An 18,260-nucleotide genomic window follows, 5' to 3' on the forward strand; every position below is an offset into this window, starting at 1 on the left:
ACCATCCACCTTAATCACGGGATGGTGGCAATGCAGATAGATTGAATTAACTGATACTGCTTTTGCTGATTTTTATATTTTTTTCATGTCATTTTAGGTTTCCCAGTAAAGGCAGTTTGTAAAATTGATGTGACTGGCTTGCAGGGATGGGGATGAAAGCCTCCCCTTCAAGGGCAGCAGCAAGAGGCAAAGAGAAAATGGTGCGTGGCCCCGGCTCCGGCTCCGGGACATCAGGCCCTTCCGGGGCACAGCCCAGGCCCACGGTGTGCCAACCAGGTGCTTTCTCCACCCCTCAGCCCCGAGGCCTCCACCCACTGTCTCCCTCACCAAGCCCCGCCTGTCCCAGCCAAGGAGTCAGGTTCGATGGGGAGGTCCCCCCAGCTTTCTTCTCTCAGACAGTGGAGCCGGTGGCATCGGAGGGCACAGGAGCTGCGTCTTCCATGAGCGACAGCCCAAGTGAAACGGGCTCAGAGGCAAGAGCCAACCCTCGTTCTTCTCTCTCGTGAAGGCCTCCGTGGAGAGCTCACCCTCAGGAGCTTGAGAAAACCAGGCATTCATTTTCTCGGGCTGCCGTAACAAACTCCCATGGACTGAGTGACTTCAACAGCAGAAATCTATTTTCTCCCAGCTCTGGAGGCTGGAAGCCTGAGATCAAGCAGTCGGCAGGGGTGGGTTCTCCTGACGCCTCTCTCCTGAGCTGCCTTTCCCCAGAGTCTTCCCATGGCCTTTCCTCTGTGTGCCCCTCTTGTAAGGACACCACTCCTATTGCATCAGGGCCCATCCTAATGACCTCACTTTAACTTAAAGGCCCTCTCTCCAGAGTCCAGAGTGCTGACCATTACACCATGGGGCCAACTTAAAAGGCCCTCTCTCCAAATACAGTCACATTCTGAGGGGCTGGGAGCAAAGGCAACATAGGAATTTGGGAGGAACGCAGTTTAGCCTGTAACACAGCCCTTCCCTGAAAATCAGATCAGTTCTGCGGCCCTGGGACTCCCCTCTCCATGACCAAGCTGCTGAGTTACCGTAAAGAGCAGTACCTCCTGAGCTGGGCTTTCCCTGTGATGAGCACACGGCTGCACCCACACCTCATACTCATACATTTGCATCTGGGGTGGGGGTGCAATCGTTCGCACGCAAGCAAACACACACACACACACGCACACACGCACTGGGAAGCTTGGCGGAAATCCTGGTCTGGGGGATACAGGTGTGACCGACACTCGCCCCTGCCAGGACTTTCCGTGTTCATCTCTGACCCCAGCTCCGCTCCTGCAGCCTGGCCTCTCCTCCTCCCAGGCTCCAGAGCAGTTGCCCCTGCTTCCCACTAGACACCAGCCCTTGGCTTGGAGGATCCCACAAGCCGGGATGCTCGGCGGTTGATTTGTTTGTTCATTGCTCAACTGCGCTTGGGGTTGGTGGTAAGACAGTAGTGTGTGGAGAAAACTGCCACTAGAAAGCTCACAGCCGGGGCAGCTGCAAGAGCGTGCTGTCATTTCAAGTTCCTGTTGTGTCCCATGCTCCTCATAGATCTGCGCTAACCTTTATATCAACCCAGAGAACTAGGCAAAAGTGCCCCAACTTCATTGAAGAGGAAATAAGGTTCCAGGAGTTAAAAGGCAGAGCCTGGGGAAGGAACCCAGGGCTGTCTGCATAAAGCCTGGGGGAGGCCTCTGCTGGAAGAGTGCCTGAGCTGCCTGTCCCTTGTCTCCCTTGCCCCACCCTATGCTACGGCCACCAGCCTCCCGACCTGTCTGTATTGCAATGGGTGGCTTGGTGTATTCACCCCTCAAATCAGACAAATGAGCTAACACAGACGCTGACTGCACTGCACAGGGTGCCACATGTGCCCTCCTCCAAGCAGACACCAAGGGAGCTCCTGCATTAAGACCCCACAGACCCCCCCCCCCCCCCCCGCCTCCCACACACACACCACAGCTTCCACTGATGTCTGGAATTGAGGATCCTGTTTGGAAGCTGTGGGGTCCTCTGGGCCCAGAATGACCAGAGTTGAGGTCAGAGCTCAAGCAGCGTCCAGGGACAGAGCAGCTGCCTCCGGAACTCAGATCTTCCGCCACCTGGGAAGGGCCCCTGGGGCAGGGGGCAGGGCCTGAGCCACTATCTGTCCGGGTGGAGCTTGTCGCAACACTGTTTACCCACCTTTGCCGCCTGAAGCCCCTCGGTATGCAGTAGATACGCAGTCAGCCCTGAGCTCGGAGGCTGTGCTGCCTGCTCCGGACCTTTGCCCCACCTTGCCTCGGCACCCCACTGCCCAGTGCTGTGTTCCAGGAGGAAGCCACAGTCCGCCAAGGCCACTAACCCACCACCGGAGCCATGGTAGGATCACACGGCACAGCCAGTCAGCCCCGCAAGGCTGCGTTCAGGCTGGGCTCACGGGCCAGACACGGGAGGACGGAATTAGGTCAAGTCTGGAGCCAGGGGGAAGCCATGGGGACCCTCTTGAATTGGACTTGAGGCTCTAGGGGTGGCACTGAGGTGTTGGGGAAAGTATGGGAAAAGAGGAAGGCTTGGGTCAGACTCTAGTGGCTTCATTTATTGCTGTGTGTGCTTAGGGAAGTTACCTCACCTCTCTGAGCTTTGGTTTTTGCTCCTGAAAATGAGAGTAATATTACCTATTTTGTGGCATTATTATAAGGTCTAAATAAGATATCACGTGTAGAGGATCTTGCACAGTGCTCAGGACACAGTGCTCCGTGCTTTGTTTTAGACAGAAAGGCCGCTGTGGAGGCTCCCAGACTTGGCCCGTCTTGTTGGGAGAGGCCTCGTAGGAGAGCTGAAGGCCAGCTCCAAGTCCTTCTTGGGCTACCAGGCCAGTGCGTGGGCCCTTCCCCAGTGTCCCCCCCTAGACCAGAGTACACCTTCTGGTGGGTCCCTGGGAGAGATGCCTGGGACGGAGTGGGGTGAGGGGCAGGAGCCCTGAGTCCTGCTTTTTCGGGCTCCACCCCTAGCCCTGTCCCTTCTACTAAGAATGGACAGTGTTCTGTGTGCCCTGCCCATGTGGCCAGGAGGGGTCAAGGGAGAGGACAGCAGGACACCCCGCACGGAGCTGCAGAGCTTCGGCTGCCTGTTTAATCTTCCCACCGGCCCTGGGAGGTGACCAGGGCGCAGGAGCCTGGCTCAACACCCTGGCCCCAGCCTCCCATCCTGCATTGGCCGGAGCCTCGGAGGAGCGTCACGGCAGCCCGTGGCCACACATCTGGGGTGACCCGGCTCTTTTCCTGTCACAGGTCCATGGGTACAAGGGAGTCAAGTTCCAGAACTGGGCTAGGACCTATGGCTGTTGCCCAGAAATGTACTACCAGCCCACGTCTGTGGAGGAGGTCAGAGAGGTGAGTGTCCCTCCAGGGCTGTAGACCAGGCCCCGCCCCAGACAGGAAGCTGGGACCCCCGCCCCCGCCCCAGAGCTGCCAGCCAGGAGAGAGCGCCCTGAAGCCCGAAAAGCTCCGGGCTCCTGGCCCCCACTCCCCTGCTACCGCTCCTGCTCCACCTTACCAAGTTATCTGAGCCACCACTGATGCCAGCGTTCCATCTCCAGCTCAGATGGCTCCTCGGGCTGCAGATGCACACGCGACTTCTCTCCTTGTGTGCCTCAAGGTCATCACAGATTTACATGTCCAAACTACATGTCCAGTGTTTTGAGTCTCTTCTGTTGTGGACTTCAACCTCTTCTCTCCCCATCTCTGCATGGGGCGCCTGGGTGCTCACACTAGAAGCCAGAAAGTGGGTCACTGTCTTTTCTTGACCCTTCTCTGGCATCAGCAAGTCTTGCCCCAGAAGTTTCCAGAACCCATCCCCTTCTCTCCAGCACCGTTGGCACTCTCCATGCCCAGTCCACCATCCCTTCCTCACTCACCATCCTCTCTGGCAGCCTTGGCCCTGGTCACCCAGCTTCAATTCTCACTCCATTTGAATGTACTTTCCACATCAGCAAAAGTAATTTCCTTAAAATGTAAGTTGGATTGGGCTCTTCCCTGCCTAAATCCCTTCAGAGGCTCACTATTTAATGTTTATTTATTTATTTTTGAGAGAGAAGGAGAGCACAAGCAGGGGAGAGGCAGAGAGAGAGACAGGGGCACAGAGTCTGAATCAGGCTCCTGGCTCTGAGCTGTCAGTCCAGGGCCTGACACAGGACTCAAACCCATGAACCGTGAGCTCATGACCCGAGCCAAAGCAGGACACTTAGCCAACTGAGCCACCCAGGCACCCCCACAGGCTCCCTGTAATTTGTAGAGTAAAAGCCTAACTTGACTCACAAGACCATGTATCGCCTGGTCTTGGTTCATCCTTTGTACATTAGACAAACCAAACTTTTTCCTACTCCAGGGCCTTTGCACTTGCTGTTCCCACTGCCAGAATGCTGATCCCTTCCCTTTTCACATGACGAACTCCTTTTCATCCTTTAGGGCTCAGCGTAAACTTCAGCTCCTCAGGGGACTCTGAAACCACCTCACCTGAAGTGTGTCCCCTGTGGTCTCTGTCTCAGCTCCTTGTTTGTTTCCTTCACTGCATATTCCTCACTTGCAAATTATTTTGTCGACTTGAACATGTTCATGCGTCTGGCCCTCTGGCTCAGAAGGATGTAAGACCATGCTTGACCTGTTTGGCATTGTATCGTCAGCACCCTGCACTGTCCCCGCTGGGACACCCAGCACCTCGCACTGTCCCTGCACAGAACACTTCCCAATCTTACTTGCTCACGAAACCCCTTGTGGTACCCGTTGCAAGTAACACCAGTGAGTGTTCCAGGTACCCGATGTGAGGTTTCGGAGCAGGGACATGAGGATGAAAGGGAATGGATTCATTTAAGCGATTCCATGCATTTATTTATGTATTCATTCAGTGACCACTAGAGACTAGAGCTGGGCCTGGGGTAGACCCAGGTGCAAAGTCAAAGCCACTTTCACCCCTAGCAGCCCTCATTCCAGGCAGCTGAGCTCACATAGGCCAAGATGAGAAGCTGGGACCTTACTCTGAAGGTTCTCTTTCCCGGGCTGGACCACACAGTGGCCTCCAGCCGGGCAGGGGCCTTGGAAGCCTGGAGTGGAGGAGGGGGGCCCGCTGGGGTGGGCCACCCCTGCAGGCCCTGTGGAGTCTCTGGCCCGCAGCTGACTCCATCATTGCCTCAGCAGGTGCTGGCCCTGGCCAGGCAGCAGAACAAGCGGGTGAAGGTGGTGGGCGGCGGCCACTCACCCTCAGACATCGCCTGCACCGATGGCTTCATGATCCACATGGGCAAGATGAACCGTGTTCTCCAGGTACTCAGAGCCCTCGGGTGCCCCACCACTGCTTTCCCCAGCCTCAGCCTCCGTCCCAGACCTTGTGCGGAAACTCCTTAGCCTTTGCCCTCAGGCCTGATCTTCTCCCTGCCCCTGAATCCAAAGTGACACCCCAATTTCTGACCTGCCCACTGTCACCCCTCCCCGTAGCACTCCCTTCCCCAGGCTTGCTCAGGCTTCTCGTCAGCTGTACGTGCCCCCTAGTGGCCACAGAGAGAATGTTCAGCTCCTCCTGCCTGGTGCTTCCTCTAGGCTTCTCTAGAACAAGAGTGGAAAATCAGAAAAGGTGGACTGACAGTCACAGATCCGGGAGGGTTTACACCTAACTAGTTTTACATATGGGGAAACGAGATCAGAGAGGGTGAGTGACGTGCCTAGGGTCACACAGCCAATCGGTAGCAGAGCTGGGCACAAATTCAGGAGTCTAGCACCAGCGCTGTGAGGGGATGCTGTTCGCGCATTTCAGCCAGCACCTGCCAGGAAGTAGAGGCCAGACAGGTGCCCTGCACGTTAGGAGGACTTCTCTTCTCACCTGAAAGGGCCAGCTCCCCTGAGCTTTGTTTTTTTCCGGATAACCTCCCCCTCCTCCCCCAGCCCTGCTAGCAGAAGTTCTTGAATTTCTCTCCATTATTTATTTCTCTACTCAGGCTGACAGTCTCCACCCCATAGAAAATGTCCTGGTCAAGACATCAGTCATGGCAGTAATGAACTCTGATTGCTAATTAGTGAGGGTTGGGCTCCAACAGTTGATTTTGCCCAGCTCTGTGCTCGGGGTCAGTGGAACCAGCATGTGATTTGGAGTCCCGCAGATGTGAATTCTCCTCTCCATTCCAACACCGATGCTTGTGTGACCTTGGGCGAGCGACTTGAAGTCCCTGAACTTCAGTCTCCTCCCTGGGGAAGCAGAGTCTGCTCTTACCTCCCTGGGCTGCCAGGGACCTTCTAGAGCCCGTCTTGTGTATGGCAAGGACCTCCTGTCCCCTTGCTGCCTGCAATCTTTGCCTGAGACCTCCCCGGGACTCAACCTGGCAGAATCAAGCCCCTGCAGGCATAGGACCTCCGTAGTTGGTGGCTTTGCACGACCACCCAGGAATCCCACCTTCTAGTCCAGGTGGGGCGGGATCGGGAGAAAGTGGAGTTGTGGCAGTGACCTTGAGTGAATCCCTTCTTTGCCCTGCTCCTTATTTCCTTCCCCTGTGAGAAGAAGGGTCTCACAGAATACACTAGTCCCTGCCTTGTCTGTGGCTTCCTTTTCCTTGGTTTCAGAAGTCAACCACTCTCTGAAAGCAGATGATCTGCCTTTTGACACATCTGAAGGTCAACAGTAGCCTAATCCTACGTCACAATTCCTAAATCCTCAACTCACTTAATCTCATCAACACATAGGCATTTTAGGGCCTCCCATCCCTACAAGACAAAAAAGGCCAGGACAGTACAAGGTATTTTAAGGGAGACAGAGACCACATTCATGTAACTTTTATTACAATATATTGTTACAATTGTTCTATTTTATCTTTATTTACTGTTGTTACTCTCTGCCCATAATTTATAAGTTAAACTTTATCATAGGTAAACATAGGAAATATATAGTATATATAAAGTTCGGTGTTAGATGGATGTAGTTTCAGTCACCCGCTGGGTGTAGCTAAGGGGGGATTACTGTATTCCTGTCCTGTCCTGCCCCTGCCAGCAGGGGGGAAAATCCTTGTGGGTTCTTGATCCTGAGAGAGGGAAAGAAAGAGCAGGAAGGGGGAGCACAGAGAGTAAGGACACAACACGGAATCCGATCAAGCCTCTTCTCTTTATTGAGAAAACACCCTATCTTATAAAGGTTTCAAGGCGGGAAAACAAGGCAGCTGACCTAGGTCGGTTGCTAGGAAACAGGGTTAAGGGATTAAGACTGGAGTAAAAGAGGAACCAGACTAAAGTGTTCTAGCACAGCGCCTGAGGGGCCGATACTACGCTGCCTGCAGGCGGTTGATCTTTGATCTTCTGGCTTCTCCTCGGACAGGGAGTGGCGGTCCCCTGCCAATTTTTGCAACTCCCCTCAGGGAGTGACAAATCCGGCTAGCAAATGGCCGAGCAGCTGAATCTTTGCCGCTCCCCACATATTCCCAGAGCTCCAACACTCCATGGCTCTGCCAACACCCCTTCAGCTGCCTGCAGCGATAGGTGGCTTGAGCTGACCACAGGCTGGGACAGACTTGCTCAGACTCACGGGAAAATGGCTGCCGGGGAGGGCAGGGTGACAGCGTCTCTCATCCCAGCCTATGCCGGTCTCTTGCAGGTGGACACAGAGAAGAAGCAGGTGACTGTGGAGGCTGGCATCCTCCTGGCTGACCTGCACCCACAGCTGGGCAAGCATGGCCTGGCCTTGTCCAAGTAAGAGCCGCTTTCTCATTCCTGGTGGGCCAGCACTGCCCACCACCCCTTGCCCTGGCCTTGGCCAGACACTCAAGGATCTTGCAGGAGAGAGAGAGAGACACTTCCCAGGGTGCATCCTCTTTCTCCGGACCCCTGTTCTTCCCCCATGGGGTACCTGACTCCTCATCCGCCCCCTTCAGGGACTGTCGTGTGAGAATAGAAAGAAACAGGCCAGAGATGGGCCAAGATTAAGTAACAGTTGTAAAGGGGCAGGAAAACCATGGATTAAAATTTGTTTGGTGCCAGCATGCAAACAGGTGATTTTATCAAAGCACAGGGACAGGATGTGTGGGCAGAAAAAGCTGCTTCTTTTTTTTTTAAGTTTATTTATTTATTTTGAGAGAGAGAGAGAAACATCACAAGTGGGGGAGGGCCAATGATAGAGGAAGAGAAAGAATCTCAAGCAGGCTCCACACTATCAGCGCAGAGCTCCATGCAGGGCTCGAACTGACAAACCAGGAGATCATTACCTGAGCCCAAACCAAGAGTCAGATGCTTAACCAACTGAGCCACCCTGGTATGCCCCTGGGTTCAATTTTTCTTAAAACTTGCAATAGGGGCGCTTGGGTGGCTCAGCCAGTTAAGCATCTGGCTTCAGCTCAGGTCATGATCTCGTGGTTCGTGGGTTAGAGCCCTGCATCGGGCTCTGTGCTGACAGCTAGCTCAGAGCCTGGAGCCTGCTTTGGATTCTGTATCTCCCTCTCTCTCTGACCCTCCCCTGCTCGCGCGGTCTCTCTGTCTCTCAAAAATAAATTTAAAAAAAACAAAAAAATTAAAACAAAAAACTTGCAATAAACAACAGTATGGAACCAGTCGGGAAAACACGCAAAATAAGCATGGAGGCGAGGAAGGGCATGCTGACCTCCTGGGGAACCCACCTGTGGCTGCACTCCTCTCTCCATCTGCACATGGTGTCAGTGATTGCTCAGGTTTAAGATCAGGGGATTTCCATTGAAACAGGTGGCAAACACAGCCAAAGAACGGAATGTCTAAATGTAGAATTTCAACCATTAGTAAAAGGTGACTGTGTTTGGGATATTGAGTTAGCAATCTCTTTGTAACTGGAAACTGCGCCCAAAGAAGCCTGTGGTTTGTCTCCGAGCGGGGGGTGATCCGTTTGCCTTAGCGGTCTATCACAGGCCCTGAGGCATCGCCACACCCCCTTTTACTGTGGAAACCATCCTGTTCCTGCTTCTCCAAAGATCGTGGCAACTCACGCATTTATGGAGTGTCTAGCAGGTGCAGGTCTTGTTCAGGCCCCGAAGAGGCAGAGATGAATAAAAGCCGATCCCACCTGCAAGGAGCTGCTGGCAAGGGACAGAGACACACAAAGGGATAAGCATAATGCAAGGCAGTAGCTTCAACGTCAGAGAAGTGCTCCAGGCACTTCAGAGCTCTCGGGGCTCTGGGGTCAGCCCCGCAGGCAAGGAAGCTTGGAGGAGGCGCCCCTGATTGAGTCCTAAAAGGTGACCAGGAATAAACCAGAAAAAAAGAGGAGAGAAGGAAACCTGGCAGAGGGAACATTATGAGCAGAAGTCCAGGAGCAGAAGGGGCGCCCGGGTGCCTCAGTCAGTTAAGCGTCTGACTCTTGATTTCGGCTCAGATCATGATCTCACAGTTTGTGAGTTCAAGCCCCACGTCAGGCTCTGTGCTGACAATGCAGAGCCTGCTTGGGATTCTCTTTCTCTCCCTCTCTCTGCCCCTACCACCACCTCCCCCCAAATAAATAAATAAAAATGGCACCTGGGTGACTCAGTCAGTTGGGCATCTGACTTTGGCTCAGGTCATGATCTCACAGTCTGTGAGTTCGAGCCCCACATCAGGTTCTGTGCTGACAGCTCAGTGCCTGGAGTCTGCTTCAGAGTCTGTGTCTCCCTCTCTCTGCCCCTCTTCCATTCATGCTCTGTCTCTCTCAAAAATAAATAAGCACTAAAAGAATTAAAATATAAATAAATAAAGTTAAAAAAAAAAAGAAAACAGGTAACACTTAAAAAAGAGAGAGAGAGAGAGAAATCCAAAACAGAGAGAGCATGTGGGGCGTGCAGGAGCCTATGAGCAGATATGGAACAGAATCTGTGGCAAGGACCGCAGGAAGAGCCATCTGTCAGCTGTGGGCCTTAGCTGCTGGACTCTGAAGCATCTCTGTGCCCTGTTTGTAATGTGTCCCTGTCCTCTCTGGGGACCTAGTCCTCAAGCTCTGCCTGCACGGGGCCCTTCTGCCACTTGGAGGGAGTGAGCTGTCCTGCCCTGCGTACCTCGGGGGAGCCTAGGTGGACAGCTCCAAGGATGCTGTGGGGACAGCAGGATAACCATGGCTGGAGGCTGAGGGGAGGCACCGAGCTGGATCAGGCCGTACTTGATAGGTGAGAGATAGAAAGAACCCTTTTACAGATGAAGAAACCAGGGTCTGAGGCAAAGTAGCTTATCAACTTCATGTAGCTGGAAGGCTCTGGAATGTTCCACTGTGAGGTGACCAGGAGGAGACAGGACAGCAGCGTGGTGTAGACCCCAGCTCTAGAAGCATGTGGCCTGGGCGCAAATCTTGTCAGTCAAGTTCCTTGACCCATCTGGGCCTCAGTGTTCTCATCTAGAAAATGGGTCTTAAAACAGGGTGCTCAGAGGACTGGATAAGTTAAATAGGCCCCACATCAGGTGCTCACTAAATGTCGGTTCTTGATCCCGGGCTCTGTCAGTGCCCCACTCCACAGGCCTGGAGGTGAGCTTTCCTCTTGGCTTGTTATTTCCAGCCTCTCAGAGGCCAGAGTCTAATCCTTCCTTCCTTGACCCTTCTCCCTGAGGGCTTCCCTTTGATCCTGTTCATTTCTTTTCACGCGGGACTCACAAGCCTTTTTCCGAATTGCTTTTTTGTCTGGTAAAGTTCATGGAGCAGAGAAGACACATTGCAATTCGATTACCCTCTCCCCTTGGTGGGCACTGTTCCGATTTTCACTGTCGTTCGTAACGCTGTGATGGACATCTTTGAGCTACGCCTTCCCACACGCTGGAGGATTTCCCTACAGCAGGATTCTGTGGTCCTCTTTTAACATTCCGGTATTTTCAGACGTAACACAACCAATGTGAACAAAGAGATAAGGCTGGACACCAAGGGGAAGGTAGGGAAGGGGGCGCGGGGAGGCGGGAAAGGCTTCGGGGTGTTTTCGTCCTCTTCCTGTTCTGCCAGGACAACCCCAGGCCTCATCACCTCCACAGGAAGGTCTGAGGCTGGACTTTCTAATCCTCAGCAGCAGGTGCCCTCCAGCATTTTGGGGAGCCAGGGCTCTGCCTGCCGCAGGGGCCCCCAGTCTGTGCTGAGAGCCAGGGCTTGCCGAATCCCCGCCCTCCCATTTTGTGTGTGAGAGAGGGTGGGCACACCCAGCTCGCTGTGGGCTACTGCGCCCCCCCCCACCTCCCCCGCCTGGCCCCCGGGGCCTTCAGGGAACATCAGTTGCCTTCTCCTTTAAGCTAGGGCTGGGATGGCTCAGAGAACATTCCTAAGAAGGAAGAGTTTTGAACTCCTGAACCCCTCTTTTCCCTTGACCCTAAGATCTGGGCACCTCTTTCTAATTCCAGCCCCCAGCGCACCCCTCCAGAGTGGTCTTGCTCCCCTTCAGGACTCTGGTCTTCCCAGGCACCCACAGTTCTGTTCTGGGCTGAGAGATGTGGGCTTATCCAGGGGGCCCCAAGGAACCCCTGACAGTGTCTTTCCTTAAATGTTTATTTATTTATTGTTGAGAGTGGGAGATAGAAAGCAAGCAGGGGAGGGGCAGAGAGAGGGAGTCAGAATCCCAAGCAGGCTCTACACTGTCAGCACAGAGCCTGACGTGGGGCTCGAACTCATGACCTGAGCTGAAATCACGAGTCGAACACTTGAACTGACTGAGCCACCCAGACCCCCATGCCCCCCCTCTTCACACACACACCACTGACACTTTCTGAGCCCGGAGGACACACTTTCCTTCCCCACCTTCCTGACAGCTCAGGGAAGCTCCAGTCTCCGCACACATTCCTGGAACAGCTGTGGGAGCTGATTGAACCAGGTCACTCCCTCAGGGACTCAGCAGGCCCTGACAGGCTGGGTCTAGAGAGGTGTTAGCAGGTGCATTTGGGCCACTGGTTGGCGAAGATCTTGTTGGCAGATGGGGGCAGAGGAAGGGGGTGATCTACGCTGTGGAAACCCCAGGGCCAGGCAGGCAGAGCTGAGTCAGACCCCTACCAGCTTCTCTGACAGGCCACTGCGATGAAGAAACTGAGGCTCAGAGAAGAGAAGGGCCAGCCAGTCAGACAAGCTAAGTCATGGACATTCGCAGCGAGAACCCAGGCAAGAGATGAATCTGTTCTTCTGCTCTGAGGAGCCTTGCGCTGCAACCCAGTGGAGGGGTTGGGGATTGTCCCAGAGAAGCCTGACTGGTCCCTTGTGTCCCTTTCACCCCTCCTGTTGAGCCCAGTCTGGGAGCTGTGTCAGACGTGACTGCAGGGGGCGTCATTGGGTCTGGAACGCACAACACGGGCATCAAACATGGCATCCTAGCCACCCAGGTGAGTCCACCTGCTTCTCTGCCCCACTTACTGGGGGGAGCAAGGGTGGGGGGGTTGGGGGATGGGATGAGGCTCCTGGGAAGTCAAGGGCTCCACGGGCAGGATTGGCTCTGCTCCTTGAGGGGCCTCAAAGCCACTCCAATGCTCCCCCTCTGACAGAGATTGGCAGGAGCCCTCCAGACCCATTATTGCCTCTAAACCTCATTCAGCCCCACAGACACGAGTGATGAAGGAGTGTCACACATGTTGAGGAGCCCTTGCCTCTCAGGAGCCTGCTGGCCACCCTGTGGAAAAGGGCAAGCAGGGTGAGATGTTCCATCCCCCCCTGAAAGCTCTGAGCCTGGAGCCAGACATGTCAAGAGGTCTTTTCAGGTTAGCAAGTTGGGAGGGGTCAGGACAGGAGACAAGGCTACCTGGAGTGGAGTCAGCACACGTGGGCCTGGATCTGCACCTGACCTTCACTGAAAAGCATTTCCTTTTTTTTTTAAATATTTTTTTTAACATTATTTATTTTTGAAAGACAGAGACAGAGCTTGAGCAGGGGAGGGGCAGAGAGAGAGGGAGACACAGAATCGGAAGCAGGCTCCAGGCTCTGAGCTGTCAGCACAGAGCTCGACATGGGGTTCAAACCCACGGACTGTGAGATCATGACCTGAGCCGAAGTTGGACACTTAACCAACTGAGGCACCCAGGAATCCCCAAAAAGCATTTCTTAAACTTTACAAGAGTCTGGTTTGGGGAACTGGTTATGAACACAGATTCTGGGTTCAGATCTGAGTTCAAAACCCTCCCCCAGTCTGTACAAGGTACAGGGAGGCAAGTTATTTAACTCCTCTGGACATCCCTGTTTTCATCTGTAATTTGGAGAGAACAATCCTCATGCAGGAGGAGGATATGAGACCGCGTAAGGGAAATACATGGCCAAGCCAAGGACAGCTCGTGGTTTCTGTGTCAGGAGTCACCGTTTGGAGGACAAACTTTTATAACATTCCATATTTGGAGGGGCTTCCTAACAGGCCCAGCTGGGTGCCGTGAAGCAGGCTGCTGCCGTGTGCATGTGCAGGCTGGAGGCTCCCCATCACCCCAGGCGGCCCGGGTAGCTCACTGTGTGTTTCCTCCTGCTCATCCGGCCAGTGGGCCATGGGACCTGTGGCCACTGAAGCATTATGGCCAAACCCCGGGGCTTGGGTTTTGTATCCCAGTTCTCCCACTACTGTCTGTGTGACCTGGGGCCAGTCTCTGTCTTGGGCTACCTCAGTTTGCTCACCTGGAAAATGGGCATGGTCGCAACAGCAATGCATCGGGGGTGCTTAGCAGAGGGTACACAGTTAGTGCTCCATAAGTGTTAGTGATGGGTTTTGCAAGTAGAACAGGGCTCTTTCTGGAGCTCACACTCTGTGCTGGGAAAGAACTTTCAGCATTGCTGGGGGTTGGACCACACGCGTCGCTTAAGTCAGCTACTCAGGCGTGTGGCTCTCTCCTGTGCAACACACTGAGGTAGGCACACACCCCAGCAAGCTCTGTGAATGCGACTTCTGGGAGCTGGGTCCCCTGTGCTCTAGTCTCAGAGCAGCTCTGAGATCAAAAGAAAACAGCCCAAAGCAATTTCTCAGAGATTCACTTTGCTTTGTATTGGTTTTCCCAAACACCACGAGGGAAACCAGGTTCATGCTTTTTCCTTAAAACATCAGGTTGCTTCCTCGTTAGCATTATGCACCAGCTTCCGTTGCCCTTTTCCTTCTCCACTCCCTCTTCCTACCACAAGAACCCCAGAGCATCCCCAGGCAGGAGACCTGCATCCTGAGGGAAGGGCGTGAGCCAGGGAAGGGGAAACATGGGGAACCCCCTGGTAATCATGCCTGACTCCGCCCATCAGTAAGAGCTGCTGCAGCAAAGCATGCTGGGTTTTGTGGCACCCAATCCCAGGTACTTGGAGCCCTCCGTGGACATGCCACGACCCCTCCCCCAAAGCTGGGTTCCATGCCCAGGAGAGCCCAGTGGTACCTACGGATGACAGACAGCACAAGAGCCAACCCTCTGCCCCAGGTCAGGCCACAGCTGTGGTCTGCTGTCCAGGACTGATGGCAGTGTCTAAAAAATGTTCAGCAGAGTATGGAATAATTCCAAGTGGCCACAAATCAAAATGCACATGAGATTCACTAGCCCCTTCTCTTAGGGAGCTCAGCTGAGCAGAACCAGCCCCAGGAAAGCAGTGGGAGAACCCTGCTATTTTATTTTACGAATTATGCCAATGGCAGGGAGTGGGGGAGGGGATTGACATCTCTAATGTCCACTGTACACCAGACACTCAGCTGGAAACTTCACACACTCTCTCTGAGACAGTTCTTGCCCTCATTTTATAGATGAGGAAACAGAGAGGTTGAATAACATGCCCAGGGTCACACAGCTATTAAAGCGGTGCCCACCTTTATTTGTCATGGACCCTGCTGAGGAGTGTCACTGGCCAGTTCTCATTTACAGCTCTGGGTCGTAGACAAAATCTAGTTTTTACAGAAATCATTCTGACGTCCTCACGCCTACAGATGGCCATCACGCCCCATTTCTGTCAATTTCTCCCCTCTGGCCGTGGTCTCTGCTAATTAGAAATCGTTCAGCTTTCTCTGTTCTCTCACCCCGAGCAGCAAGCTGGCAACTACACATGTCAAAAGCAATTTCCATCCAAATTAGCAGGTAGCAGAGTGTGGAGAAGCACTTAAACAGCAATGAAAGAGGTTCCTCTGGAAATGGGGTCCAAGGGTAAGAGACTGGAGTTAACCACCTGTTTCCTGCTGACTGTCCCACCCTTTTGCAGAAACCAAAGTTTCTGACTGGGTGTAGCCAAGCAGGGGCCTCTATCCCCCGAGGTGAGTGGTTCCCCAAAAGAGAGGATGGGCTCTCAGCTTGGCTGAGATGGTGTCCAAGAGGAGTAACAGGCAGAGAGAGGCTGCAGGGGCCCCGGCCCTGGGCTGTGTTGGGACAGCGGGGACAGTCGTAGCCCGAATGCACACGTGTCCTCCCTCTGCCTTCACAAGGCACCTTTCTTTCTTAAATGGTTCCTAACTTAAAAAAAAAAAATGTTTATTGATTTAATTTGAGAGAGAGAGAGAGTGAGCAGGGGAAGGGCAGAGAGAAAGGGAGACAGAGATTCCCAAGCCGGCTCTGTGCTGTCAGCACAGAGCCCAAAGCAGGACTTGAACTCACAAACTATGAGATCATGACCTGAGCTGAAACCAAGAGTTGGGCACGTAACAAACTGAGCCACCCAGACACCCTGCGAGGCACTTTGAACCAGCACCTCACGGCTCTATAGGGTCCTGTCTCATCTCCAACGTCTGCTAGACAGAGGGGAGCCTTGCTGCATCCCCACAGCAAACAGACAAGGCAGCGGTGGGAGTTCCCATGGACCCTCACGTGGTGGATGCCCCTGCCCGGCTGAGGGCTGAACTGCCCAGGCCTAGCCATCCTTTCCCCAGTCCCCTGTAGCCAGGTGGCATTGATCTTCAGGGCATAGGCGATACCTAGCCTCACTTCCAAGGACAAAGAGGGAAGGGAGGATCCCACCTGAAGTCTGCGGAGAAATACCACCTGGGGTCTGACGTGTGTCTCTTCTCCCACTGCCAGGTGGTGGCGCTGACCCTCCTGACGGCCGATGGGACCATTCTTGAGTGCTCTGAGGCCAGCAACGCGGAGGTGTTCCAGGCCGCGCGGGTACACCTGGGCTGCCTGGGAGTCGTCCTCACCATCACCCTGCAGTGTGTGCCTCAGTTCCACCTGCAGGAGATCTCCTTCCCCTCAACCCTGGACGAGGTACTGGTTTCTTGTTCGCCACCGCTCAACCTCAGGAAATGAATGGTGATGCTGACAGGTGGGCCATGCTTCACTGACGGCCCCCTGTGGCTCTGCAGGCCCCCTGAATAGGGGAGTGGGCTGACCTTGCCAGCTCTTCCTTGGCCCATGGATACTGTGGTCAGAACCCTTTCCGAGCAGGCCCGTGAAGCTCAGAGGAACTGCAAAGGGGTGGCAGAGGTATGGGTGAGAAAGGAGGTCAGGTAGAGAATTGCCGCAGGAGATGGGGTCCTGGCATGAGCTGACTGCTCCTGGGAAGGCATTAACTCTCAAATGCACTGAGCCATGGAATGTGCCCAGGACTCCCTTGATAATGGCTTCTTCACAGCAAAGTGAGTGGACTAACTTTCAGTCTGGTTGGGTACCTAAGGTCACATGCAAGGGATGTGGGTCTAGATGATGGAGGGCAGAAAGGATGGCTTCTTAATGATAGCAGTGTTTTGTGAATGCATGAAAAGCATGTTGCTTGGCTAGCTGGATGGCTGGACAGGATGACTGGATGACTGGATTGGATGGATGGATGGATGGGTGGGTGGATGGATGAATGCATAGATGATGGATGGACGGACAGGCGGACGGATGGATGGATGGACAGATGAATGGATGGATGCATGCATGCATGGATGGATGCATGGATGAATGGGTAGCATGCGTCAGTCCTGAAATGCCTGCAGGCAGGATTTATGCTTGGTAATCACTAAGGGAATCAAATCTACTGGTCCAAGTTCCTTGGTCATTGAGTTCCTCCACAATCACCTTATCATTCAATATGAGTAGACCCTCTGTACAGATATAACAGTCAGTAATTTAAGCACTACTGACCTGACATGGTTAAGGTGAGATTTGTGATCAGATTGACCTGGCCTTGAGCCCTGGCTCTGCCACTTCTAAGCTGCGACCTTGAGCCGTCATTTAACCTTGTTAAACTCTAGTTTCTTTATCCAAAAAGAGAGTTAATAATATACACCTTAAAGTATTGAATCTGAGGATTAAATCAGATAACACATGCAAAGTGTCTCCTTTAGCATTAGAATATTCCTCCCATGGCACCTAGTCAATGACAAAAAGGAAACATTGCTCTCTAGAACCAAAATGTCTAATGCATAAAGAACAGGCAAAGGCCTTAAATCCAGAAGGCCCCCTACTCAGAGGCATGGTGTTTGGTGGAAATTTATCCCCAGAACTCCCAGTTGGTGAGCTCTAAGGGGGTAGAGCGTGGACACCTGGAGTGCCAATACTGAGCCTAATGGGACAAAATTGGCAAGGGAACTGCCTGGAACCTTGGCCCGAGAAAGCAGGGCTAGCTCAGGACAAGGACGTTTCATGGAGTGGGGTGGCAGGGACAAGGTGCGGCTAAGCCAGGGAGCCCCACGAGGGTCTGGCCAGCCCACATGACTGCCTGGAACCAACCCAGACTCTGAGCTCTTTGGGGCCACCTTGGCCTGCCTCAACCAGCTACAATCTCCCAGACCAGTGTTAAAGAGCGGGTCTAGACCCACTGTTCACTCCAAGTAGGGTTCAGAGAGTCTTCTACACTCTGCCCAGTGCCGGGCATGTTGATTGAGGCCTGCTGTGGGGTCAGCATTTGAGACTCACATGAATCTAGGGCTAACTCCTAAGGCCATGGAATAACATTCTAGGCACCCACCGCCCTCTCGTATTCTCGTCCTCTCCCTTCTGTACTTCTTAGTGAGGCGACCACTCCATCCTGGTCCTACAGCAGGATGTGGCAGGGACCCTTGCTGAGATGCAACTCAGGCATTCTTCTCAGGCTTCAGCTGGGCAGCCTGGCCCCCTTTCTTCTCCTCAACAGACTCTGGGACAGTCTGCTTCTTCCCCCCTTGGGAGCTGCTACCATCCATCCTTTGTACCCCTCAAGGTTCTCTTGCCCCTAGACTGGCTGAAAGGAGATAACATAATCTTCCAACTTCCTTCATCTTTGCTGCCTCTGAACCAAGCATTCCAGCCTTCCTCAGCTAAAGCATCTTTAACAGACAGAGAACTATAGAGATGCATGCAGGGGTAGGTTACAAAGAGAGACCATCTTGGTCCCCACTCTGAGGTTGACCATATATGCCGACATGGCTAATGAAGGCACTGCAGTCTTGGAACGGGGGCTCCAGGACTGACAGACTAGGCAGCCTGCTCCAGGGCTTG

The 18,260-nt window shown here is 53.6% G+C and overlaps 1 protein-coding gene across 3 annotated transcripts in view; it reads left to right on the forward strand.

Annotated features, from left to right (window-relative positions):
• Nucleotides 1-18,260, forward strand: part of LOC115290323 (L-gulonolactone oxidase) — a 42,042-nt gene that overhangs the window by 5,499 nt on the left and 18,283 nt on the right. Inside the window, exons 2-7 of one of the 3 annotated variants that reach the window (XM_029938299.1) lie at nt 98-200; nt 3,249-3,350; nt 5,151-5,276; nt 7,585-7,679; nt 12,167-12,257; nt 15,879-16,064. In XM_029938299.1, coding sequence (XP_029794159.1) covers nt 147-200; nt 3,249-3,350; nt 5,151-5,276; nt 7,585-7,679; nt 12,167-12,257; nt 15,879-16,064 — 654 coding nt within the window. In that variant the 5' untranslated portion in view covers nt 98-146. Of the gene's footprint in view, nt 1-97; nt 669-1,942; nt 2,338-3,248; nt 3,351-5,150; nt 5,277-7,584; nt 7,680-12,166; nt 12,258-15,878; nt 16,065-18,260 lie in introns of those variants that run through there. The other 2 variants (XM_029938315.1, XM_029938308.1) reach the window with 2 other exon arrangements.

The sequence above is a fragment of the Suricata suricatta genome, chromosome 1 (genome assembly GCF_006229205.1).
Source record: "Suricata suricatta isolate VVHF042 chromosome 1, meerkat_22Aug2017_6uvM2_HiC, whole genome shotgun sequence".
Taxonomy (NCBI): Eukaryota; Metazoa; Chordata; class Mammalia; order Carnivora; family Herpestidae; genus Suricata; species Suricata suricatta.